Source organism: Eptesicus fuscus, chromosome 11 (genome assembly GCF_027574615.1).
Source record: "Eptesicus fuscus isolate TK198812 chromosome 11, DD_ASM_mEF_20220401, whole genome shotgun sequence".
Classification (NCBI taxonomy): domain Eukaryota; kingdom Metazoa; phylum Chordata; class Mammalia; order Chiroptera; family Vespertilionidae; genus Eptesicus; species Eptesicus fuscus.
In genome coordinates, this window is record NC_072483.1 from 22,014,059 (window position 1) to 22,041,612 (window position 27,554).

At 34.9% G+C, this 27,554-nt stretch overlaps 1 protein-coding gene across 1 annotated transcript in view; it reads right to left on the bottom strand.

Annotated features, from left to right (window-relative positions):
• Window positions 1-11,696: 11,696 nt before the first annotated feature.
• LRP1B (LDL receptor related protein 1B) overlaps window positions 11,697-27,554 on the bottom strand; it is a 1,704,605-nt gene continuing 1,688,747 nt past the window's right edge. The window contains exons 88-92 of the mRNA XM_054723549.1: window positions 23,786-23,862; window positions 17,186-17,276; window positions 16,125-16,269; window positions 13,307-13,405; window positions 11,697-11,837 (exon numbers count right to left, since the gene is read on the bottom strand). Coding sequence (XP_054579524.1) covers window positions 11,697-11,837; window positions 13,307-13,405; window positions 16,125-16,269; window positions 17,186-17,276; window positions 23,786-23,862 — 553 coding nt within the window. The remainder of the gene's footprint in view (window positions 11,838-13,306; window positions 13,406-16,124; window positions 16,270-17,185; window positions 17,277-23,785; window positions 23,863-27,554) is intronic.

Here is a 27,554-nt window from a genome sequence, read left to right on the forward strand (position 1 = left end):
TTAATATGCAATAGATCTGATCCAACATTTCCACCCACCTCCTTGAGCCTTCTGATCAGGCTACTCTGTTAAGACTGTTTAGCATCTCTACCTCATTTATTGAGGACCATCATTTTTTTTTTTAACCATAATTTAAAGATTCACCTCAGTAGTACAAATAACTAGTAATAGTTGCTTTCACCATGATGTTAAAGTATCTCCTAATATTCTTCTTTGCTGGTCCAGAATCCATTCCTAAATATGCTCCCTTTCATATTAATCAGGTTTTCCAATTCTTCCTGAAGCAGGGGCTGTAATTCCCTACTTAAGCTGGTTGAACCTGGATACTGGCCTGGAGACAATGAGATGGAAACAAATGGTGGGTAGGACGTGTATCACCTTGCAAAGCACCTGCCTCAGCTGAGCTCTTTACAGCATCTCCAGGAAAAGGCAGGTGGTTTTCCCTTAGCAGGTGGGAAAGAGTTCCTTGTTTTTGTTTTGTTTTTTGCTAATCCTCACCCCAGGGTATTTTTCCATTGATTTTTTTGGGGGGAGAGTGGAAGAGAGGGAAAGACAAAGAGAAACATCTATGTGAGAGAAACACAAATATTGGTTGCCTCCTGCAACAGCCCTGACCAGGGCCTGGGCCTGGGAGGAGCCTGCAACCAAGCTATGTGCCCTTGACTGAAATTCAACCCCGGTTCCTTTGGTCCTCAGGCTGACACTCTATCCACTGAGCCAAACCGGCTAGGGCAGAAAGAGCTCCTTTTGTCAGTCTGGATATTTCAGAGAAATTTATAGGTTCAAAATTTTTATACTTGTCTACCCAAATATTTCCAATTATCTTTCTATAAGATCGCTGACCTTAGATATGAGATAAGTCAAGTCTATGTCAGAGTACCTCCTTTGTAGTTCTGTTTCATTTGAAATAAAATCTGGGCCTAATGTTTAGTATAGTCTGTCTAAAGCTATAGAAAGTAGGAGTCTCTTTAACTGCTTCCAATATGGCCTTGACTTATATAGTGCAATTTGAGTTGATTGTAGGCTAACCTGAGCCAGTTATTTTCTTTTTTAAGGCTTAAATAAGCCATCCAACAATACAATACTTATAATTATCATTCACATATTGTTCCAGAACCATTGCAACCATGTAAGCCAATGCTTCATCTTCTACCTGTAACTCATCCCACTAGTGAGAGTCTTAGAAACAGTGATGTTAGAGAATGTCAGAGTAACCACCACCCCACTTATCACACACAAAAAATGGAGTCCTTATTATATCTGACTGGTGGGTGGATCTGGTTTAGACTTACTTCATGATTCTTTACTTTGAAAGGCCACTTATTATTTCCAAAAGTAGAGACTGAGACAAGGGCTTTATGTAAGCAGTTTACAGTGGGTAGTGATCAAATGAATAGGTGTGGAAAATTAGGAAAAGTAGAAGAGTCATACATGTAGGTGTTATCAATTTATTACTGCTTGTTTCTCAGAGACCTTCAAAAGAAACAGGAAGAATAAAGCAAACAACTAGCTGAGAGATGGAATGGGGCATTTGTGTTGGTTAATGGTTGCTCCATGGTGCATTAACACCTTCATATCTCCAGGCTACGTATTTCTGAGTACCAGGTGGATTCCTATAAAGGTTCTTATCCTCCCCATAGTCTGTCTCCATATCACTTGTCTTCAGACAAATAATCAAGGTCAAGTAATACAGCTTGAGGAAGGAAGGCTTGTAAGACCTGGTTGATAGGAGGGAAAGAACAATCCAGGGTGGATCATGGAGATGTTTAATATCATGGAAAGGGCATCTAGAGCTAGTCCTTCTGCACTGGCTCAGAGGTGCACAGGGCAGTAGCAAGAGTGCATCATGGGTCAAATAATGATGCTCAGCACCAATGATGTATGTACCCCATTTCCAGGAGTCCATAAATATGTTGCTTTACATGACAAAAGGGACTTTTTAGATAGAATTAAGGTTAAAGACCTTAAAATAAGATTATTATCTTATATTATCCTGATTGCTCCAGTCTTATCACATGGGCCCTGAAACACAAGATCCTTCCATGGCTAGAGGCAGAGGAGGTCAAAAGAAGGATAACTCAGTGAGATTACAAACGTGAGGGAGATACCATAATGGTTCTGCGATGTATGGGCCCACATACTAGGACCAGAGAGATACATCTAGGAGCTAAGGATGGGCGCTAGCTGGTAGCCAGCAAGAAAACTGGAACATCACACCTACAACTGCAAGAAATTGTATTCTGCTATTCTGTGAATGAGCTTGGGGATTGTTTCTTCCCAGAGCCTCCTGATAAGAGTTCAGGTAGCCAACACCATAATTTCAGCCTTGTGGACCTGGCACAGAGAATCAAGTTAAGCCAACCTGGACTTGGGACCTAGAGAACCATTAAGAGGAAATACATGTATTATCTTAAGAGGCTAAATGCATGTTAATTCAGTACAGCAGCAATAAAAACCTCACCCAGGGAGAGACTGAGCACAGTGGAGGCCAGGTGTTCTCACGTTGCAATTGTGCAAAACGGAATGCTATAGGGAGACGAGAAAGAGAGTTGGGAAATGAGGATGCCTAGTGGGAAGCAAGAGGTGTCTAATGAACCTTAAAAAACAACATCTGGGGTAAAGGGATAGGGCTACTAATCTCTGTGGATGAGTTCTAAGTACTGAAGCCTGGCTGTGGAGAGGGGAGAGTAAGCAATGTTATGTCATATTGCACCAAGCATGTTAGTAAGAGTTAAGGAAGAAACTAAATGTTTGAAAAGGCATCTGACAAGAAGCCCATGACTTAGTCATTTCAAATTTTCTCTAAAACCCTTAGGAAGGCCAAAATTTTGATAAATCAGTAAGACACACAAGCCATTGAGAGTTTTAGGTGAAATAGAGCTAAGTAAATCAAACAGACAAACCATTGGTAATCTACCAGTGTTTTCTCTGATGAAATTGAGTTTCTGCTTAGAAAAAAAAAAAAAAAAGAAGAAAAGAAAGAAAAGGAATTGTTTTTCCCCCATAGTCTGTATCAGGATGCAAAGTCCTGCAATCTGTGTAAGACAATGAATGGGATAGCTGTTCCACGAACAGTCGGTGCATCTCGAGGTGTTCATTATTCTTTGAATGAATGATTGCTGTCAGAAAATAGAACTGACATCTGGAACTGTTTTCAAAAAGGGAACAGGCACTGGATCACTAAAGAAGCCTGGTGCTCTCCTACTGAATTCATGGGAGGTTATAGCACAACATGGGACCAGAGATTTGGGGTTGCAGTTAGGTGTGGATTATAGGAAGAACCCAGCACAATAGCATACAGGAACCCAGGCATTTTATGCACTTCTTTACTTCATTGTTAAAGTGAGTAAATATATATAAGAATGAGAGTAATCATACTGTGTTCTGGAAGAGACTCACTAGGAGCAACAAGGGAAAAATGGACCAAGAATTATAGGCCTGAGAAAGCTATTCAGAGGCACAGAATTGATGGAAGACAAACAAATATTGTATGCTTTATCAGCTGGACAACACTGGAAGTAGAGTGTTTCCTCTGTAATTAAACATTAGTAAACTAGTAGCCTGTTTGCACGAAGATTCATGCAATAGACTTTCATTCACCTGGCTGCCTGCACCAGTTTCTGCCGGCACCTGGGACCCAGGCCTTGGCTGTGGCCACCGCTTTCTGCCTTCTTTCAGGGTCGGGGCGTGGCCCTGGGCGGTGGCCTTGAGCTCAGCCGCACCCAGCGTCCCTGCTAGGGATCGCAGGAGCCGACCCCCAGTGGTTTCCTGCGATCCATGCAGGCTCCCTGCTGGTGCCCAAGGCCGGGAAAGCCTCCGCCTGAGGCTTTCCCGGCCTTGGGCTCTGCCGCACTCAGCGTCCCTGCAACGGTTTCCTGGTGGGCGTGGTTGGTGGGCGTGGCTTGGTTGGTGGGCGTGGCTTGGGCATAGCGAAGGTGCGATCAATTTGCATATTTGTCTATTATAAGGTAAGATGGAAAAGAAAATAATAATAAAGCACCTTGGATTATGTTTTTTAAAGTTCCATAGGACAAGGTCATGAGGATATCATTCTCTAGATTTATAGACTTTTCTCAGAAAAAGAACTTTTGAAAATTAGTTGGTATCATGACTAGGAAACAAAAAACAGATTATGATGAAAGCTCAGCAAAAAACTATGAGAAGAAAAATCAATAAACAGGATAAAAACCTCCTAAATTAAAAGGGAAACTGAATAAAATAAGAAAGGACTCATTGCTGAGGGATAGGTATGCAAACACACACACACACACACACACACACACACACACACTCACACATGCAAACTCAATTGAGTCTGCAGCGGTAAAAAGTAAATAAGGAATGCAGGCCAGGGATTTTAAAATCTTTCAGGAATATAGGATAAAAAGAAAAATTATTAAAATGATGGATGTAGTAAAGAAAAAAGAAAATAAATAAACTAAGCACTGTAGGTGTTTGTGTGTATTAAAAGAAAACAATTGAAGTAAAAGAGGTAATAAAGACATCTAAAGAAACTAATCCCTGCTGAAAACAGATTGTAGTAAGTAGAAAAAAAGGAATAAAAAGATGTGGGCATAGCCCTAACTGGTTTGGCTCAGTGGATAGAGTGTCAGCCTGGGGACTGAAGGGTCCCAGGTTCGATTCCGGTCAAGGGCATGTACCTTGGTTGCGGGCACATCTCCAGTAGGGGATGTGCAGGAGGCAGCTGATCAATGTTTCTCTCTCATCGATGTTTCTAACTCTCTCTCCCTCTCCCTTCCTCTCTGTAAAAAATCAATAAAATATATTTAAAAAAAGAAGATGTGGGCATATTTAGCCTAAGAGATTGTAGTAGGCAATTAGACAGCCTTGAGCAGAGTAGGAACCATATGCCAGGTGCAGAGGGTCCCCAGGGTTGATAGCCCTGGGTGCCTAGCAGTGGGTAAAACTACAATCCCTTGAACAACCCCTCCCTTAAGCATTTACCTGTGGAGATGACATCTAGGCCTCAGCTGGGTTTCAGCTCCAGGCCCAGAAAAGCAGCGAAACCAGATGAGTGAGTGATGCCATGGCTGACATCCGGACCAACTTAGATGACTAATGAACCCCCTGCCCTGGAGCTGACCAATCAGTGGAGTCCACGACTCTGAGGGGACACACGTGGAAAGCTGATGAATATTCTATTGATATCCTTCCCTGAGACCTCCAAATAAAAGCCCTAAGGACTGAGGACCCAATGTGACTCTCTCTATGGAGCACACCTGTGCCTTTTCCCACCCACTTCTCTTAGGACTCTTTCTCCATAGCTCCCAGGGCCCTTCTTTCCTTTCTGTAACTTGTTTCCTGAGCCCATTTCTTGTAAGGCTCTCTTCTACCTCTGTGAGGCTTCTAAATAAACTTTCTCTTAGAGTTTGAGTCTTGCTCTGAGTTCTTTCTTAGCTAGAACTCAAGTACTGAAGTTGTTGAGCAGAAATCTAGCAACTGATCCTGTTTCAATGCCAAGAGTAAGTAGACAAAATTAATAAAAACATGTGCATATATTTAGCATAATATTTAAATTATATGATTCGTTTTCTTGTGGTTTTTTAATTTATTTTTAGGTTGGGGAGAAATGTTACAAATAAATTAAAATCTGTTTGGTATCAGACTTATCCTTAACATTAAATACCCAAAGTCTGTGAGGCAATTTCAACTTTAAATATTGGAGAAGGAAAAGCCTCAGAAATGTATACTCATTTGAGTTGACATTCATATTTGAAGATCTTAAAAAATATTTGTAATATGTACAAAAGCTCAGCAAATATACCACAGAGAAATACTTTTCATACATATACTTGATGAAATATACCAATAAAATAAGACCTCAATCAAAATACAAAAAAAGAAAAAATTATACAGTAATGATGAGTTTAAAAAAGAGAAATAGTAAATATAAAAGTTGAAAATATTCCAAATAATTGATGAAGTAAAAAAATACAAATAATTCTTCCATTAAAATATTGCCAAACTAGAACCACAAAATATGTCATCAAAGACAATGAGGTTGAGTTAGATTAGGGAAATCTAAAAATGTTAAATTCCTCATCTTAGTGGGAAAAAGACATTTTTAAATTCTGGATTTCATTATTAGAGTATTTTCAAAGTTGAAAGGTTTTACCAATGGAACACATAATGAAATAACTTTTAAATCAAAAGAGAAAAATAAAACCAAGGAATATTGATTTTATATACAAAAAATATGAAACTGAGCAAAAACAATAAAAGCCCCTGAAAGACAAATAAAATATTTTAATGTTATAATTTTACATTTTAAAAGCAGAATAGAAACATTAAATTTAAGCATGATTCTAAAACAGTTGAAGAAAATTCTCTAAAATTATGTTATTCTCTCTAGTTTCTTAAGTGGTAATTTTTCTTCCTTTTTTTACATTTATTTTCTCAGTTTTCTAAAATTACTATATATTTTATAGTAAAAATAATCAATATAACTATGATAAAGTAGGGAAAGAGGAATATTGGCTTCCTGTAATGTCATTTTGGGTAGAAGAAAAAGAAAAGCAAATGGGGAAATATATAATGATTGATTTTATATAAAGAAATAAAAACTAGAGATGAATTACCACTTGGATAAGGGTAGTGATTTCTGAAATTATAAGACAGAGAAGCTAAACATGATTGAATTTCAGATAAAATAGGAAATGCCATTTTCATAATCAGTGAGTTGCCAAAAACAGTTTGTGAGGATATGTGAGTGTATGTGTGTGTTGTTGTTGTGTATTTATGTAGATTTCCACAAACATACCATTGACTTGTAGACTGCAGAGATGGAAGTTACTCCAGTTTGAAATGTTATCCAGTTATTGCCTTCCTACCTAATTTTGACACTGTTCCTTGAGAAATGTTGTATCTCATTAGTCAAGTCATTGTAAACTTTAACTCCTACATTTTGTTCACAACTATATTTTACATTTACTCTGTATGTGAAAAATAATTTCTAACTTATAAATTTTTATATTACCTGAATAAGATATGCAAGGTTTTCATTATTGACCTTATATTGTGAAAGGTTAGAACACATATTATTGGCTTCTCAAGCCACTACAGCATTAATAAGCAGGAAATCAGGAGGCTCATAATTTATGTATTAAAACTGCATAAGAAACTACAGTTAAACATTATCTTGGAGTGAACAGATGACTACAGCGTCAGGATTGCATTGCTTAAGTTCGCCGATATCTTACAAACCACGTGCGGAAGGGGCAGACTATCCATCAGAGAGAATGAACACATTTTAAGCATAGAATTTATCAAATAGGCCATCTTTAGTACCAATTTTTCTTTTGATTTTTTTTTATCACTCTGGATACAAAAAATGATTGGATTCACTAGAAACTACTTTTCAGAATAAATAGCAGTCACATAAGTATGATATCTATGTGAAAAAGTTAAACTGGAGAACTCATTTCATTTATTTCTCTCTCTCTTTTTTTTGGGGGGGGGGGGTAGGGAGCTAGATACATGCACAGTATGGAATAAAGTGCATATCCCTGGGACTATGGATATGATGACACAAAAACTTATTTTTTTCTGAATGAAACTGCTTTCATGTACTTTTAGTTATCTTTATATTTTTCTGGATGAGTTAATGTTCTGGAAATGTTAACTCAGCAATCAATTTGGCAGCAGAATTGAAAAATGAACCATTTTTGGCTCTTTTTGTTGTTGTTCTTCTACTACATTCAGAATAGATGGAAAGTGATTTTTTGTGTGCTATATTACATGGTTGTCATCACAAAGATGTGTTTGAGGTTTTTTTCTGCAATCTATAATTAAAGGCTTCTAATTTAAATAATGACTCGAATCTACAATAAATTCAAATATGTCATCTAATATTGAGAAAGTCATCCTTAAAAACTCTGACAATAACTAGAATGGGGCATAATGTGAAGAAAGCTTCTTTAAAAAAATGGTTAGCTTTGTTGTTCTCAATTCTACAGGATTCTTAATCTTTTCCATTTTAATCTTTTAAGAAAGAGTTGAATCTATAAATAATATTATAATATATTTTTAGAGAGAAATAAGATTTTACATCCAGTATCATTATGATGATATGGAGATTAAAGAGGATAAAGAAAAATTAGCAATATATATGTTTTCTATTTCTTTTATCACATATACCAATATTCCCTGTTAGGGATTTGGAAATTATGGGTATTTTGCGTTCTATACTAGTTCATTATAACAGCTGTAACATACATTGAGCATTGAATGTCTTCATATTTGGATCATTATAAAAATGGAAAGTAGCATTCCTAGAAGCAAAGTAAAAGCTTAAATCTCAACCTCAAGAACCAACAAAACAAGCATAATGAACTCAAACACAAAACAAAATATGATCAAGATATAAAATGGCCACAAATAAAACACAATGACATAAATGAAAATGGCCCAATTTGCGTAAAGCCCTATCAGTTTCTAAATAAAACATTTTCCCTTAGTATTAACTTTTTATGACATAAGCAGTTTACTATCAACTCATGCATCATCAGCATTAAAGCATTAAAATCTAAACTTGGAATGTCATGAATTTGATGAGGAGGGGGGATCTCTTTGTTGACTCAGCTGTTCCAGCTGACTGACATTTAACAGTGGAAGACAGAACACAGCCCTAGATCAGCAGTTCTTAGCAACAATGGTTTTGTTCTCCAGAAGACATTTGGCAATGCCTGTAATTGGTTTTGGTTGTTGCAACTCTGAGTGGTGCCAGTAGTAACTAATGGATAGAGGCAAGGAATCCTGCTAAGTATCCTACTCTATAAAGGACAACAAAGAATTACCTGGCCTAAAATATTAGGAGGCTGACGAACCTTCCTTTGGATGGAAAGGCATTTGGGTAAGAAGGAGAGTTTACCAGGAACCATTCATTTTTAGAAAATATGTCAATTGAAGCCTGAATACACATTTTATTGAGTATTTTGGTGATGGCATGTATATAGAATGGTCACGAGTAGAAGAATTATGCACCTGAATTTCTAGCATTTATATAAATTTTTCAAAAGAAATTTGAAATAGGAAGAGCTAGAACAATATAAATAGAGTACTTGGAAAAATGTCTTTGTCTTATAAAGACTAAATGCAAAGTAGTTGCAAACAGAACTCTGAACTCTGAGGTGGTCTTGAATGAACCAGCCTGAGGTGGTGAAGCATAATGTGGAAATAAGGCCCATAAAAATGTAAATAGGGCCTAGGGGTTAAGAAGCACATCCTAAGCTTTCTTGACTATGGCTTTAACCAGTTCTCTACTGAGAATAAGGTCACAGATGCCTGACCCTGAGTCTTGGTTAGTTTATTGTATGTCATATGTGATTTGCTAGATATGTATGCTAATGTTAGTTGTATCAAGGTCATTCCAATATGTGAGCTCTGTTTCTTTCAAATAATAATTTTAGTTACAGTCATAAAGCTCTAATGCAAAAAGCCCTCTTCAGATAACATAACTCAGTGACAGCACCAGTAAATCAGACCCTCATGTGCATTTCTAGTCTGATACTCCAAGTAGGTACACCAATAACCATTCCACTTACAAATAAATGTCCAAACAACATCTAATGGAATCTGAGTGTTCCATAACGTTCACCTTTTAGAATGGGAAGGGTCACTGAGAGCTTTGGCTTATTTCAACATGATTGTCATCGACTGTGTATGTAACCCGTCTTTGAAACATGAAGTCTAAGATGAGCAATATAAGACAGGAGAAAAGGAAAAAGTAAGGGAAATGTTTCTGATTCAAGAAGAAGGAAAATGCCTTCTCTACTGTGCTTTTAAAAATGATGTAATAAAATTAATCTTACCCCAGAGAATATGTTCTAAGGATATAATAAACATTATGTCTCCTGTTTACTAAAATAATTTTCTAGGAACATTAAACTCCAAAAATGATAGGAATTTTCTTATTTTTAAAAACTACCCAACACACATACTTAAATATGTAGAATTTCATTTAAATAAGTCAGTCAACAATTTTTTATAAAGTATTTAACACTTCATTGTAGAAACATAGGCAAAATGACTATTATAACCAAAATGAAAAATACTGTTCAATTTAAAAAATGTACTTAAACAAGAACCTGAAAAAGTTTATGATATGCATAACATTGTTCAAGCAAAATTGCACTAGTATTACATAAATCAATAGTTTATAAAGGCCTCAATATGGCAAAGTTTAGAAATAGGTAGTATGCATGCACATAGTACAACAAAAAGTCTCTTTATAAAACAGCAGTTTTTTTTTAATGCTTGTACAAAGGGATAAGAGCAACCACAAACATATTTCATCTGTTAGGTTAATACATTATGACAGCTAAAAGTCAGTCATGTCTATCAGAGGAACAAAAAGCCCTCCATACCTTGTGAATAAATCTTTTGTGCCTTTAAAGATATTTGTATAAAAATGCTATCCTTTTTTATACAACTTAAATAAATCGTATTTGTTTCAATTAAAAATTGAAAACAAAGAAACAAGTGAATGGGGTCCATGTGTTTTTGCATAACAAAAAGAAACCAGGGTACCAGGGAAACTGGTCAGCATTTATTCCTTCCACCTTCGATTATGGGCAGATAATTAATTATCCTATAACTGGGCAAGTCCTTTAAGAATATATTTTTTGATAGGGAAAATAATGAATTAGTCATACTGTATATTGAAAATATTTATCAATTACTCTATACCATAATGACTGTTTTGCTTCTTCTTTTTGACCTAGAAAAGAAAATGCATTCACATAATTGAAATTCTGTCATCAATTTGTGTGCTTATATATTATTCTTTAGTGTTCTGTGTGGTAAGGGGTTGGGTTACTCTTCCACAAAATGCACATGATTGGGAAGAAATTTCTAAGACGTGAGCAACCAATACCCTGTTGTGCTCTAGGCTGGTTATTTACCTCAGGACTGAGGGAGAAAACAAGGTCTTATCACATAGCAATATGGTTTTTTTACTTTGGGTTATATTTTTGCTATGTTCTACCACCTAAATATAACTATTGGTTGCGGGGTGTATATGTTTAGTATATCTCATATAGTTCACTAAATTTTGGAAAATGTAGTCATATGTGTTCATGCAAATTATTCATATTATATATTTTCAAAGATTTTTCTCAAAATTCTCATCTATCACTTGGCAATCTAAGGCTAATTTCAAAGCAGGAGATGCTGAACTTGTGAGGGCTATATATTTTCAGAAGTAGGAATCAATCTTAATGGGCGCAAAGAAGAGAGTTGACCTTTTTATCATTCTTTTACCAATTGAAACATAAAAGTAAAATGACATTGTATTACAGCTTTCAGATCATATAATGAAAAAGTGTAGAGACTCACTCTGTGGATTAAGTAGAACCAAAAAAGTTCATATAAAATAGATTGCTCATATTCACACTACAAAGGAATATGTTGTTTTTAATTTTAACAAATTCAAAGGGGTGTCATATCAGCAGCATTTTTGTAAATTGTACTGTAGTGCAGTTCTTGTTTCATAAAAATACCATACAAATGGTCAATCAATGGTCATCAGCAAAAAATAAAACTCAGAAAACGATTAACCAGGGAAAAGATAAAGAAAGAGGTAATGCTGATGCCAAAACAAGTATAATACTGTTGGAACATACAAAAGTAATCCTTATATTTTATACATTTTTACAGTATATAAAAGGCATCACTGATTATGCCACTGTCTCTCTTATTCCAATTTCTATTTTCTTTGGAAGCAGTTCTTTCCTTTCGTCAACACTTCCTAAGGAGTTTCGACAGTTTGGCCCATCCATGTATAATTTTGCATACACTGGATTGGAGTAATTTGTTGGCTGAAGGAAAAAAACAACAACAGGTAAGTACAATTTTATTATCAGTGTTCACCACATTAATTAGCTATTTTCTAGGATGCCTGTCTTTTAATGCTGACAACATTTATATGCAATACTTTTAATTTACTAAATAGTAAATTAAATTAATTTAATTTGTGTGTATAGGCTTTTGTTGACTTTAGCATGGTATTTCAATGTAATTTAATTTGTGTGTATAGGCTTTTGTTGACTTTAGCATGGTATTAGATAAAATCATAATTGCATGTTTTTCAGGTAACTTGTGAACCTAATGGGACCTTTGATATAAATATTAAAGTTCCAAAGAAATCATTGTGAACTCTATATTCACTGAGATTTTATTTAAAAGCATAAAACATGAAACTAATGTGTTATTTCCAGTCCATATGCTTTCCCTCCTTATTGCTGTGGCAGCGGCAGGAAAAATGTGTTTACAGAAAGTCATCTAATTGCTCAGTGCTGATAATTTTTCAATATGAAGTTAAAAGCAAGAAAACAAAGAAAAAGGAAAATATAATACATTGATGGAGTAGATTTTAAAATAAAGACAATATTTTTGCTTCAAACAACCTCTATGTACTTATCACTGGAAATACTTTTGTAGTCTTTCAAGGAATTGAGGAGTACCTAGTCATCTTAGATTGCACAGTTACTTAGAGCATATTGAAGTAGAATTGAAACATGCAGAAATGATCCCTTTCATTTGAAAAAAGATATACAAATGTTCATATTTTACTAATTGTAACTCAACACAAGGAATCATTGCCTAGTGTTTTAGTTTTTTCTGTTTGTTTTCTTTGTCTTTCCAAAAGCAGAACATTACACCTTAGTTACAACAAAGAAACATTATAATCTCTGAGCCATGCAATTGACAAAAATGATAATGAAAAACAGTTGATGGGAGACTTGATACCCTTATTTTATCCCTCTTCTAACATAAACCACATGACTTTAGACAGAGTACTTTTCTCTAAAAGCTAGCTACTTAATTAAAAAAAGAAATGGTTTTATTAGACAATTTCTGATTTCTCAATATGAGGCCTTGTTTGTAGTATATTTTTATTTAACTGGATATCAACTTTGTATATATTGAATAAAATATCTTAAGAAATATATAAAAATTTAAGTTTAGATATTCAGTTTAAATTTCTAGCTAGAGATTTCTAAGAATAGCAAAGCCTCATGTTTATTGTTAAAGTTCTATAACATGTTCAAACTCAGCAGAAAAAATATTTCTACTTAATAGCTTGCCTGAAATAACATGTATTACATGTAATCTTTCATAGGCAGGATACATAATGTAAGTCCCAATTTTAATGCTGTTTTCAAATCTCTTGGTTAATTAAAAACTCAATTAAAAGCAAGCCCCTACCTAAATCTAGTAATAGACTTTGATTAATGAGAGGTTCTGTGATGGAATGGATATGAAATAATGAATTTGCTTCTCTCACCCCAGCAGTTAGTGGTCCTTTCAAATCAGAGTTTAAGTAGATGGGTGGTGCTGTGTGTGGAAGCTTGAAAGCACTGGACACGCCCCCTATATATCTGCCCTGTACGCAAACAGAGAATTTTAGTTTCTCATCTAATATGGAACTCTTTTCATTGACATAAACTCATGTTAAGTCATAAGAATAACATAAAAAATATTCATTAATCCTGGGGCATGAACAATGTACTCATGGTAGCTTTAATACTTTAAGGACTATTGATATTAAATATTTGATCCATAGGTTGACATTTCCATTATGTCCAGATTAATTTAATTTTATCCTCCACAATAAAATCACATCTTTGCTAACAGCACTGTGAAAAATACACCAGCCTCCCTGACTTCAGGTTTGGTCACTTTGAAAACTTCTGACAGTAGCCCATTCTGGACACTCAAGTATCTCACATCTTCTAATTAAAGATTCATCACCACTGCATATTTTTACAGAAAAAAAAGTATAAATTTAATATATCATAAAAGAGACATCTGTATTTTTGGATTTCTGTTAGTCTAAAACAGATTAACTAGTAATTAAATTGGCGCACTAAGTCTTCATGTAAGAGTACTGACTTGAGACTTCTTTGGAGGCTAAGGGTAGAATTAGCCAATCTGATGCACTCACATGCATAATAGAGTATTTATTGGTGACCCTCAAGGAAAAAAACTAGATGAAAATTTTAATGAATATACATATTTTAAAAATCTTAACTAGCAACTCTTAACAATGAATGATCATAAAATTTGGGACAAGGTCAAGAGTATTAGGAAAATATTTTAAATATAAATTTAGGTCAATATCACCTTTTAATTTCCCCCCAAAAAAGGGTCTTATTTAGAAGATACTTAAAACAATCTAAGTAAGGATTGAATGAATTTCGAGATAAAATCGGTAAATACTAATTTCCCTTTTTTGAACTCTTCAAACTATTCTGTGATTGCCTCCATAGGGAAGTCTTTTAAAAATAACTTTATTAATCATTTCATTTCTTTTGATTATAAGGTATTATTAAGTAGAAATTTTATCTATTTTTAGAACAATAAGAATGATTTATACCAAAATCTTCTTTATGTAATACAATTTATATATATTTGGTTACATCATGAATATGTCAAAGCATTGTAACACAGTGTGTACTATGAAAAACATTTTATCCTTAAGGTTCTTCCATGTGGCTGGCTCTCTGATTTTCAAAATTGCTTATCCATATTAGGACTACCTATTATCTGCAGCTCTTAGGCGACAATTCATATTTATATTTCCAACATCAGGAGACAGCTAGAATCAACCATCTAGACACATTTAATATAATTTTGGTCAATCAGTCAGCAAATTGGTAAATAAATATTTATTGAGTGTTATGTGCTTAAATAAATATTCATTGAGTGTTATGTGCTAAGTATATTAAAAGATATTTGAGGGGCACTGAAGCATAGTTTTATCTTCCTAGAGTAAACATGGAAACATTTTTAAATGGAATACTAAGAAGCTAGTTTCCTTAAGTGTCCAAAATTGGCTTAATTCTATCACAAGAAATAAAAATAATGGAGAAAATGAGAATTCTCCTTCTTATATAAAGTATGCTTTAATATGTCCTCATTGACGCATATTATATTTACAGATACCATATTTTAATTTCTAAGAAAAATTAAAAGAATATGAGAAATCCATTATTTATGATGTCTTTTTCCTTCATAGATAAATTATCAAATAACAATGTTCTTGGTATATATACTCTTTAAATTTGAAGTAGCAAACAGTGAGACTTAGATTATAAGGTTTTATTCATGTACAATTTCAAATGTAGGAGTTGGTTACTTAACTAATAATTAATACTAACTATAAAATTATTCTTAATTAAGGATAATAACTTTAATACCCTTGGATTCAGAACTAGATTAAATGTATGGGACTTAATTCAACGTCTTTGAGAATAACTGTTGCTATGAATGTAAAACCACTTGGACACAGATTGATCACTGTGATTATTTGTAATACAAAGATATATTTTATACATAGTACCTTTACATATCAGAAAATACATATTCAACAAATTAATGAATAAGCTAATAAAATAATATCTATAATATAAAATTGATGTTCTTAATTCATAGTAAAATATCCTATAATTATTATAGAAAATATTCAGATAATACAGTGAAGTGAATCTTTGCAAGTTTATCTGGATATTGTATCATTTATTTCTCTTAAAAGGTGCCAATAGGAACATACAATAATAAAAGCTTACAGAAACTTAAAAAAACCCTATAGCTATTTAGACTATATATATCAGTGACATGTCTCAAAATACATTACAGTACATAGAAAAATATTTTTCAAAAGTGATTTGATTATAAACAAATCCATGGACATTATTTAGATGAGTCTGCAATTAAACACTATTAGAAATAAAGTACTTATTTTGACAATAAAGTACTGTACTTTTATTATTAAAAGTACTTCAGACAGTACTTTTACATTAGTCTGTATATTTAGATGTGCTGGTACCTCAACACGTTTGAGTGAAAGATGCTATTTTAAGTAAACTATACATGTTTATAAATTAAGTGAATAAATAAGTATGTATTTTCCAAAACATGTTGTACTAATTTCATGCTTCAGGTGAATGCAGTCCGCAATCTTATTTTTTTCTTTAGAAGAGACAATAACATTTAGTGCATCCTAAACTTTCTTCAGAAAAAAAAAAAAACAACTTGAAATTTAGAACCATTTTGCAGAGCTATGACTCAAGAGTGTCAGTGGTCGTTGCCCATCATCTTACCTTTGTTGGATCTATCATAAAACCGGAATCTAGAAGACCTCCATCGTTGTGATCATGATCCACCTCATACATGTTGTAAGATGGATTGCCAATTTCTACGTTTATTCCTCCATTGATAATAGGTTGCCTTCTAATAGTTTTTGTCCTAGAATATGCAAACATTGTTTAAGTATGAGTTTAAATCATCATGTATGAAACTATCATATTTGTAGATTTATTGAATTATCTTAATATAACTAATGATAAGTTCATAAAAAATGCATTCAAAAATCAAGTCACAGAGGAACAAAAATAACAATGTGGTGTTATTTTTCCAGAGTATTAGTATTTAGATTATTATTATTTTTGTTAGATTGAATAATAAAAAATGCCCTTGGAACATATTCCTCTTAAGTACCTAGTTCCACATTAGTTGAAACTAAATATTCACTAATCAATTATTTTTTAAAATTCTAGTTTTTTCCTTTTTAATGAAAATCACCCCTTAAAAAATTGATAAAAAATTTAAAATAAATTGCCTTCAACCCCCCAAAGCCTCTTTTACATAATTCAAAAACTGCCTCACACACTCTTGGTTTGTGATGATAACCACAGACAACCCACTCCTTCTGGATATTTATAACTGCATATTCATCTATATTAAAATGACACTTCCAGTAATATGTAAAATAAACAAATGAACCATTTCTGATATATAATACATATTCAGTATCATTGTATTTACATTACTCATCTTTCATAATATAATATGATCCTTTTCAAAGACTCTTGAGTTTTCAAGGAAACACTACCACATACGTAAAATCTACTAAAGTTTTAATTAATATTTCCCCTTGTTAGTTTTATTAGAATATATGCATAGAGACATTTCATCAACATTACATGGGAGAAGGGTTGTCTGAATTATAATCACTCGAAATGAAATAAAGGGATAAAATTGTTTGAAAACAGAATTTTAGTTAAAATAATTTATGTTTTAACGAATTAAAAAGTTATCCATGTTTCAGTAACTATTTGTGCAATTTATTTATGAGCTGCTGGTCTAGAACATCGCATCGTACCTTCTTTTTCTTTTACAAAGCACTAACCCAATTACTAAGGTGGTTATCAAAGTCACCAGGAGCACCAGCGGCACGATGATGGCAATGCTTCCTGAAAGAGAAATGAGTAAGTCCATAAACACATAAATAAAATAATGATTGATATAATTGAACACTTTATTACACCTAATCATTTGACCATTGACGTAAAGTAAAAGTAAAGCCTAGGCCAAATATCTATAGTCCTAGTTCAGAAGTACATTATGAAACATCACTCTCCTATTAAATATTTGATCTGTTGGAAATGTTTCCTCAGATATCGTTCACTTATATGTTGCAGTTAAGTATCTTGCTGTTAGAAATGCTGAATCACAGCACACATATTACTTGCAATGATGTAAGTACATGCTGGTAACTCCTTGTAAATTACATATTTACACAATTTTACTGGCCATACTACCACCCTTAGTTTTGTTCCTCTATCTATAAATAGTCTCTGGCCAGGAGTACATGTGCCAAATCAGATGGAAGCCTGGCAAAACAAAAGGGACATCAGTGTTAAAATTGGATGGATACAGGCCTAACTATCAGTTCCATAACTTATGCAAAGTGAGACCTTAAATGGGTAATTTAAAATCTGAGGCTTGACACATTGAATATTATTTAGCCATTGAAATATCAAATGATATATAAAAGTATTTTAAAATATGATATTAAACATAAAGTCACTTTAAAAAAATGTTTTTGAGGCTTATGCTCTTCATCTATAAAACAGAGATAAGAAGACCTACACAAGGTCTGTTAGTTTAATTCAGGCGTCCTCAAACTACGGCCCGCGGGCCACATGCGGGTGTTTTTGCCGTTTTGTTTTTTTACTTCAAAATAAGATATGTGCAGTGTGCATAGGAATTTGTTCATAGTTTTTTTTTAAATTATAGTCCAGCCCTCCAACGGACTGAGGGACAGTTAACTGGCCCCCTGTTTAAAAAGTTTGAGGACCCCTGGTTTAATTCAACAAAAATAGGGGACAAGGGGGATTCTCTTCCTCAAGTTCCAGAATAGTTTTAATTGAACATATCTGGGAGATTTGGCTTATGTTGCAAATTTGGCTTAGAGTGGAAGGGAGGGAGGCAGGGGGAGGGGGAAGAGAGCGCACGAGAGAGAGAGAGAGAGAGAGAAGAGAGAGAGAGAGAGAAATCAATGTGAGATACACATGGATTGATTGCATCTTGACCGGGGTAGGGATCGAACCTGCAAAGTATGTGCCCTTCAACTGGGAACTGAACCTGGGACCCTTCTGTACGCAGGCCGAGGCTCTAGAAACACCGAAACACTAGCCAGGTCAATGTGCCATTTATGATATACTAACAAGAATGATCTTAGGTTGTATCACCGATCTACAAGCTGGAATAAAAGATCTATGGAATAGGTCTTCAAAAGTGATCTGAGAAACTGAGTGTTGGTTTTTATGCATCTGAGCATAGGGGAGAAGCAAAACGGAGACCCTCTGTCCTCTATTTCTAGGTTAGCAATAAGAGCAACCAATCTTTTCTTTTCATGAAGGAGTCGATCTTGGTGATACTGTGATCCACCTGGGGATATGCCTGTGGTTGTATGTCACTTAAGCAGGAAGAAAACTGAATGCAAGTGTTGCTGACAACAGGAGAGTATTAAGTAGCTCTACCCAGTACCTAATGTTAACTTTCCACAGACAAATGTCTACTGCCCATGAGACAAAGGCTTCATTATTTGGAATAAGCATCTAGTTGATTCAGTCAAGTTAGCCTAATCACTGGTTAAATGAAGAAACAAACCAGCAATGCAAAAGCTAATTGAAATTTAATGTGGGAATCTTGAATGATTCAGGAATAAAACTTCAAGAAATGTTAAATATTTGAATTTGCTTTTCAAGGACATGTGTGTAAAAATACTGTGGCAGAAATGAATTGTAATACTAAGCACAATAAACAGCTGCATAGGGACTTTAAAATAGAAATATAGATACATTTTAATAGCTATAGCCAGAAAATATCTGTGTGCCATAGTCCATGGTGGAGATTCCTTACCAAAATACCAACAAGTATTTATTAAGGAGATGTCATGTATAAGAGAATATTTTAATATGAACCTTCAAAAATAACTTGACTAAAACAACCAAATAACTATCTCTTCCATGCAAAACAAACAATAAACATGGCTTGCCTTCTTTAGTCAGTTTATAGAATGCAAAACTCATTTTATTTTTTCATGTTGTTACCAGGATTATATAGCCCAGTGAGTTTGATATTATATGGTTTTGGGAAAGTAAACTTGGATTTGGGAAAGTGAACTTTATATGAATATGTAACTTATTAGTAATTAGTAAAAGTAGAGAATCTGGCAGATTGGATAGCAATTAACATTTGTTCACAAATTGTAAATGCCAGTGAACAGCTGGTTTCTTCATAAACAATGACTTTAACTGATTGATCATAACTTTATAAATAGGCTTACTTCATTACTTATCTTTTTTTCTGCTAAAATTTGTAATATATTGGCATGTATTAAACGTACCAATACTTGTTTTAAGGTATATAAAGTTATCTTCCCTTCAATGCAATTATATGTTATTTAGAAAACTGGATATTTATCTACATAGGGTTTTTTATTCCTTTAAGGTAGGACTGTTAATTATGCATGCTAGCAAACAAATAACTTTTTCTTCTTTCTCCCATCACAGATGGCAGTTCCAATCCCTTACATTACAGCACTTTGTTTAAAGACCTGGATTTCTAATGTATTTATATAACCAAGCAAGGTAACTGCAATAATGCTTAATGTAGCCAATAAATAATGCAGGGTAGCAGTTTGGCAATGTATAAAAATGTAAAATAGTTGATATTGATGGAAACAGTTGGCAACCACATGTATTTTTGGACTCATAAGATAGATATGTATCAAATTAGGTATATATTTTTAAGTAGAATATATAGCAGTAAATGTCATAATGCAACATATGACAATTCATATTTCAGGAGATTTTTAAATAGTTCATTATTGGTGGATTTTTCTAAAATGATTTCAAAAAGCACATTCTATACTTATTAAGGGGCTACCTCAAAGACCTTCTCATGTAAAATAGAGCGAGTCTTTCTTGGCCATATTGGTCTGAAGCCTCATCATCCAATACTTTTCTATTAGAAAAAAAACTGCATTATTAAATTGTTATGTTGTAGATACCCTTTCCCCAAGACAGGCAGCACAGCCTAGCAGCTGAGATAATAAATTCTGCAGCCAGGCTACCGCTGGTCACACCTTGGATTACTAACAACATGATATTAGGAAGATTATTTATCTTTGTCTCAGTTTACACACATATACAAAGAGTGTCATCATTAATAGCTACCTCATAGTTATTCGTGTGAATAGGATTATGTTTATTACATAGAAAGTGCTACATACAGGTTTATTAATTCATTAAAATAAATTGTCACAGAACTCTGTGTATGCCTCTGGTTTGCATGTTTTACAATATATTATAGAAATCAGTTTCTTTGTAATTTGATGGGTTAAACTGTTTATCTCTCTTTCTCTTGCAGATAGCACAGTCCCTAGGACATCATAGGGACTATACTTTCAATTCTTATTTTAGCAAACATATTTTAAGTGTTGCTATGTCCCACACAGTCAGCATGCGCTCTGCTTTGCACTGGGGATACAGATGTCCCTGCTCTCACATTGTTTGATATAGTTTAGAAGATGACAAAGAAGTGTGTTTATTTAACATGGTGTGATAAGCGCTTCCCTAAGGAAAGTCTCATTGCTCTGGAAATATAAAGGAGTATCCAACTAGATCCAGGATAGAGGAGACTGGTGTGCCTTTGAGACCTGCGAGTGAGTCCTCTTTAGTCTCATGGAAGAGAATGCAGGTCAATGGGAGGAGGAGATAATGAATTAATCTAGGAAGAGAAATGTGGAGGTATGGAGGAGGAAAGATTACAGAACAACAGTCTGGCTGAAGTGCAGAATAGAGAAGGGTGGAAGATGAAGCCATAGAGGACAGCGAAGGGGTGTGCTGAAGGGCTACGTAAGCCTTGTCAATGAGCCAGGCATTGTACTGCTTAAAAAACGGGTGAGGCTCTAGCTGGTTTGGCTCAGCAGATAGAGCATCCGTCTAAGGGTCCCAGGTTTGATTCCAGACAAGAGCACATGCTGGGGTTGCCAGCTCCATCCCCAGTGGGTGGCGTGCAGAAGGCAGCTGGTCAATGGTTCTCTCTCATCATTGATGCTTCTATCTCTCCCTCTCCTTTCCTCTCTGAAATCAATAAAAAATAATAATATTTTTAAAAAAGGGGTGAGGTTGAAGAACACTTAGGAACTAATATCTACTGGATATATTGTTTGACTTGACTTTAGAGAGAAGAAACATTAAGAGCAACACTTAAGTGTTGCTTGGGGAACCAGATAGATTTTTTTTGTAAGCCACTAATATATATAGGAAGGCAAAACAAGGTGCATGGAATTGCTGGTTGAGTGGAGGAAGGTGATGAGATCATTGTGGGATCTATGGAGACTAAAATTCCTGTGGAATATAGATATATAGATAGATATATAGATAGATATAGATATAGATATAGATATAGATATAGATATAGATATAGATATAGATAGGTAGATATAGATACAGATACATGTACATATAGCAATGTTCAGTGGGATATATGTGTCAAATTCAGAAAAAAAGCCAGGATTGAGGATAATAATTTAGTGGTAATCAGCATAGAGTTGATAACTGAGACAGGAATTACTGATTGCCAAGAAAGAGTATAAGTAGTGATAAGAAGAGTGTGAGTTAACCAGAGGAGAGAAAAAAAAGCATCTCACTAAGAAGACATTGCCACTTCAAGAGGGGTAAGAGGGAAACCAGAAGAATTGCATTATGGAGGTCAAAAGACGAGAACCTTTTGCTTATTGGTTACATTTATCATAGAAAATATAAATGTAAGTTATACCACCACAACTGACCTCTTTTGACATGTTGCTATATTTTCTCTTAAGTTTACATTTATATATATATATATATATATATATATATATATATATATGTATAAATTAGAGGCCCAGTGCATGAATTCATGCACGGGTGGGGTCCAGCCAGCCCACCCCGATTGGGGCCAATTGGGCTGGGCCAGCTGGGGGGAGGAGATGCAGGAGGTTGGTTGCCTGGCCAGCCCCACCCCTGATCAGGGTTGGGGGGCCCATCAGGGGTGGGGCCGGCCAGGGGGAGGGGCCAGAGGCAGTTGGCAGGCTGACCCTGTCCCCTGGTCAAACTCCCAGTCGAACTCCCAGTTGAGGGGCAATCAGGCTGGCAGGGGAACAGTGAGGCATCAATCAGACTGGCAGGGGAGTGGTTAGGGGCAATCAGGAAGGCAGGCAGGTGAGCAGCTGGGAGCAAGCAGTCCTGGATTGTGAAGGGATGCCCGACTGCACATTTAGGTCTGATCCAGGTAGGATCGGGCCTAAACGTGCAGTCGGACATCCCTTGAGGGGGTCCCAGATTGGAGAGGGTGCAGGCTGGGCTGAGGGACAACCCCCCTCCCTCATGCATGAATTTTATGCATCGGGCTTCTAGTTTTAATATATTTCTCAACCAGTATTTTAAAGACAAGCAATAAACCAACTGTAACTCTTAAGAATTGATTTTTAATATACTTCTCTTTAAGACTAAGTAGTCAAATCCATTTTTCAACAACACATTGAAAAGCATTTTAAGAAAATACAGTTTGCTCTAATTAAAACACAAAATTATTTTTCTTCATTGAGCATTTTCATGTCCATGTGATATAGGCAGCCTCTGTAGGTCAAGTACATTTCCTAAGAAAAGCTTATGCAAAATTTGCAGATGTGCATCAAGAAAAGTGCCAAGGTTTGAAATGAACTCTCACTGCCTAAAAGAGACACAGAAGCATGGAACAGACTGTTGAATTTCAGCATGAAGGCAGGGGGGTGGGGGGGGTGGGTGGAAAGAGATTAACCAAAGAACTTATATGTATACTAGTAGCCCTGTGCATGAATCTATGCACCAGTAGCTCACCAGTAGCTCACTGCTGCCCTCCTGTAGCTCCCCTCCCTCATAGCTTGCTGCCCTGCCCCCTCCTGTAGCTTTCCATTGCCCGCTTGTAGCTCGCTGTCCCATCCTCCTGCTGATCCATGATCCGGTCGTTACAAGGTCAGTCGTTACGCTTCACGGCGTAACAACCATTTGCATATTACATGTTTATTATATAGGATTTGCATAACCCATGGACATAGACAAGAATGTGGTGAAGGCTTGGGTTCAGTGCGGGCTAGAAAAGGTCAATGGGGGGAAAAAGAGGAGATCTGTAATAGTTTCAACAATAAGTATTAGAGAGAAAGAGAGAGAGAGAGAGAGAGAGAGAGAGAGAGAGAGAGAGCACATAAATGCCGGATCCTGTCATCAGGTGAGAACTCAGAGATTCATCTTCTGAAAGGTACCAGGATAGCAGGGGATCTTTTGCAAACCTTCACAAAAGAGATTTTCTCAGATTCAACTCCCCTAACAAAGGCATCAAAAATGATTTATATACTAAAACACTCAAGATATGAATCTGAGGAACTTACTTGTGCTGATATGATCAGACTTGCTGCTCTTTGGGGCTTGCCTCTCACATTGTGTGCCTGACCAGTTGGTGGAGCATCTAGAAATATTAAAAAAAAAAAAAATCAGTGAATAATAACCTCAAAGTCTGTTAATTTGGTAACTTCAACCAAATGGAATGGAGGAGCCAGCCATCACAGATTAATGGATATTAGGGAGAGATATCTGCTAATTTCCTGTATATTGTCAGTATGCTGAAGGTAACTTCAGTTGGACTTCACCAGTTTAAATACTTTTTAAAGTTTAGTTTTATAGTCATTTTTCTTTATTTTATGCTAACCTAAAATTGTCATATTTTATAGCAAAATGGCAATCTTAATTAAGAATTGGGAATTAATTATAGAAATACTGAAAATTACAAATAGCCAATATAAAAATTGAACTTGCCTCTCAAACAGGTCTTCCTTTATTAAATTTCTGTGATAGAAAAAGTTTTTTGTTTTTTTCTGGTTATTCTGAGTCCAAAGTGGAAGTAGCTATCACTGAAGCTGCAGAATCTTTACTCTCTTAAGCAAAGATAGGAAAATAGAGTGTTTTCCCATTTAAAAATCATATTTCTATTACTATCATACTTCTATTACAATATAAAAAATGTGCCCATGTTTTTATTGTCTTCCTTACATAGGCATCCTGACACTATTATGAGAAGTCTAGCAGAGGATTAAAATAATAGATAGGATTAAAATCCATTATTTAAACATAAATCACCACCATATAATTAGCTGGTTACATCAAATAAACTCTAGAGTGGTTTCAGTTATTTTGAACAATGCTTGTTGGCTAAGATGCACAAGATGCCTCCCTGTATTTGTCAGCGGAAATTCTCAGAGCAACCATTTAATGGGCTTCAGTTCTTATTTAAAATGACAGTAAAAAAACACACCATATCAACAATTGTTGCACACAATAAAAGAACAGCTTCTAGAACCATTCCAAGTATATCTTTCTGGTCATAATGGCCAATCTAAATAACTGCAATTTCAAGGTCTCTGCCAGTTCTGTCATAGTCAATTTAGATAGCTGAAGCTATCTTCAGAACGAGGCTTCGGTGACATCATGTTCATTATTTGGGATATTCAAGAAGACAGTATTGGCTGCTCGAATACAAGGACATTTCATAAAATCATTATTGCCGATAAACTCAAATCATGAAAATCAAAATTTGTTTCATAAAGGCATATATTAACTTTAGCATAATTAATAGTAATACTATTAAATATAGTTATTTGATTAATAATTATATTATAAAACTATGAATATGGAGCATGATTTAAATGGAAGTTAATATCATTATATTATGGTTAGGCTTTCACATACATTATACTAATTTTTTGTTCAATATTTTTATAAAAAGCTTATACATATATACCTTTTCCTACACATCACATTTATTATATACCATAATACAAGTCAATCATTAAAGTAGATAAATAAATTTTAAGGCCAAGCTTATGACATTGTCCATATTACTGAAGTGAGGTAATGGAATGAGCACATTTTTCAAGTAATTATAATAAAGTGGACACAATAAAAACAATTTTTTTAAAAAGTCACTTATTTTTCTTTCTCAGTTGTGGTTTTACAGATGAGTGATTAAGAAATTTGTACCAGTTCTTCAGAGTTTTAAATTCTTGACACAGTCCACAGATAATTTACAATAAGATGTTTAGTAAGACTTTGCAAATATGTTGTTGGAGTGAATTCTGATCATTGAAAAATTCTTTTTGCTTTATGTTTGTTAAATCTTCCTAACGGACCACTGAGACAGTTTTACATGCTCTGATTAAAAGAATAATGCTGATTGCTTTAGTAATTGTATTATATTGCTGATGTGTACAAGGCTATTTTTGTGCAATTATATTGAACTAGAGGCCTGATGTACAAAATTCGTGTAAGGGGGCTCGGCCCCCGCCGCGGCAGTGGCTGCCTCATCTGTCTCGGCCCCACCCGCCTCATGGCCGCCTCAGCCGTCACAGCCCTGGCTTCATCCAGAAGGTCGTCCAGTCTAATTAGCATATTACACTTTTATTATTATAGATTACTGATTAAAATGTCAAAATTTGCTCTTTATACTACCTTCTTTAATTAAAAGAAAAAAAACCTAAATTAGGGTTCATGTTAAATAAGAGGAATGACCTAAGATAAACTATGTTACTAGAGAAAAAGAACTCCTGGGGGCTCATCATTACTCTAAGATGCTTGAAAGTCAGAAAATGAAATTGCTCAGAAATTGGAAGATTAGATGCTAATTGGCCAGATTCTGTTCTGATATAAACATCATGCATTTTAAGTACTTTTGCAAGTTATAAATTACATGCCACTGGAACTTCAAAAGAGCAGAGAGAGATTTTTAAGCAAAAAAGATAAAGAGAGTGTGATTCTTATTCCAAATTTTGGGATTATGTTAACAATGTTTATTTATTTTTTATTTTACCCATAGCTTGGACCCAGAACTGTATTCCTAAGAGATAAAAGCAAGAACCTATTAATAGTCATAATGCTCCTATCTTTCAAATGGAGGCACATTTAAATTCCCTAAACTGCAGGAAATATTTTACTTATTCATACTAGAAATAATAGATAGATTGTGCTGAAGAAATAATTAACAGTTATGCATTTTAATCAGCTGTTGATCACCTTGTAATATTCTCCATACTCCTTATTAAATAACTAGAGGCCTGGTGCTCAAAATTCGTGCACTCAGGGCGGGGGTTGTCCCTCAGCCCGGCCTGCGCCCTCTTGCAGTCCAGGAACCCTCAGGGGATATCTGACTGCTGTGGAGGCAGGACAGGCTTCTGCCACCACTGCTGTGCTCACCAGCTGTGAGCCCTGCTTCTGGCTGAGCAGCAATCCCCTTGTGGGAGTGCACCGACCACCAGGGGGCAGCTCCTGCATTGAGCGTCTGCCCCCTGGTGGTCAGTGCACGTCATCACAAATGGTCGTTCCACCATTCTGTCGATTTCTATATTAGCCTTTTATTATATAGGGTTATATATGATGCTTTATGGCCAAAGATAAAATAAAATATATTACACTGTTCTACATTTGTTCCAGTATTTAAAAAAATACTCCTTTGACATATTAAATCAAATAGCTACCATTAATCCTGTTGCCTGCTTTACAATATTCCTAGTTAAAACATTTGTTTCTCCACAAATTCTCCCAACGGTTGATTTAAGACCAAGTATTTTTATCATTTTTACAAAAAATCATAAGTCTTCACACTCTGAGTAGACTGCAATGACTAAAGACAGTAATGGCAAAGCATTTAAGAATTGGATTGTGTGCAGATCATCAAAATTTGTCCAATTGCCACTGAATTATTTGCATAATCATGCTGACTATAATACCTCTGACATCTGTCTCTTTTTCCTTATTCCTCAAGCAAAATCCATAGTCCACGCCTTGGTCACCTTTAATCTGTGCTGCTCCCGGCTATTCATCCTAGGACTATTATCTTCAAGTTAGTCCTGCATGGCCCTTCTAAGAAACCATTTTTTTTTTCTCACCATCATTAACACCTATATATTGTTTATTTTAAAATTTTTTCTACAGTTGTTTTCCACCTTGAGACAATTAAAAATCATTTATTTTTATGTGTTGATCACCAAACCACTCTGAGTTATTTAACTTTTTAAACACTTTCATGAGTTTTAACTAAGTATTGTTGGATTAGGGAAATACAGATAAATAGATAGATTCTTATTCTAATTACCTAAACAATTGTTTATC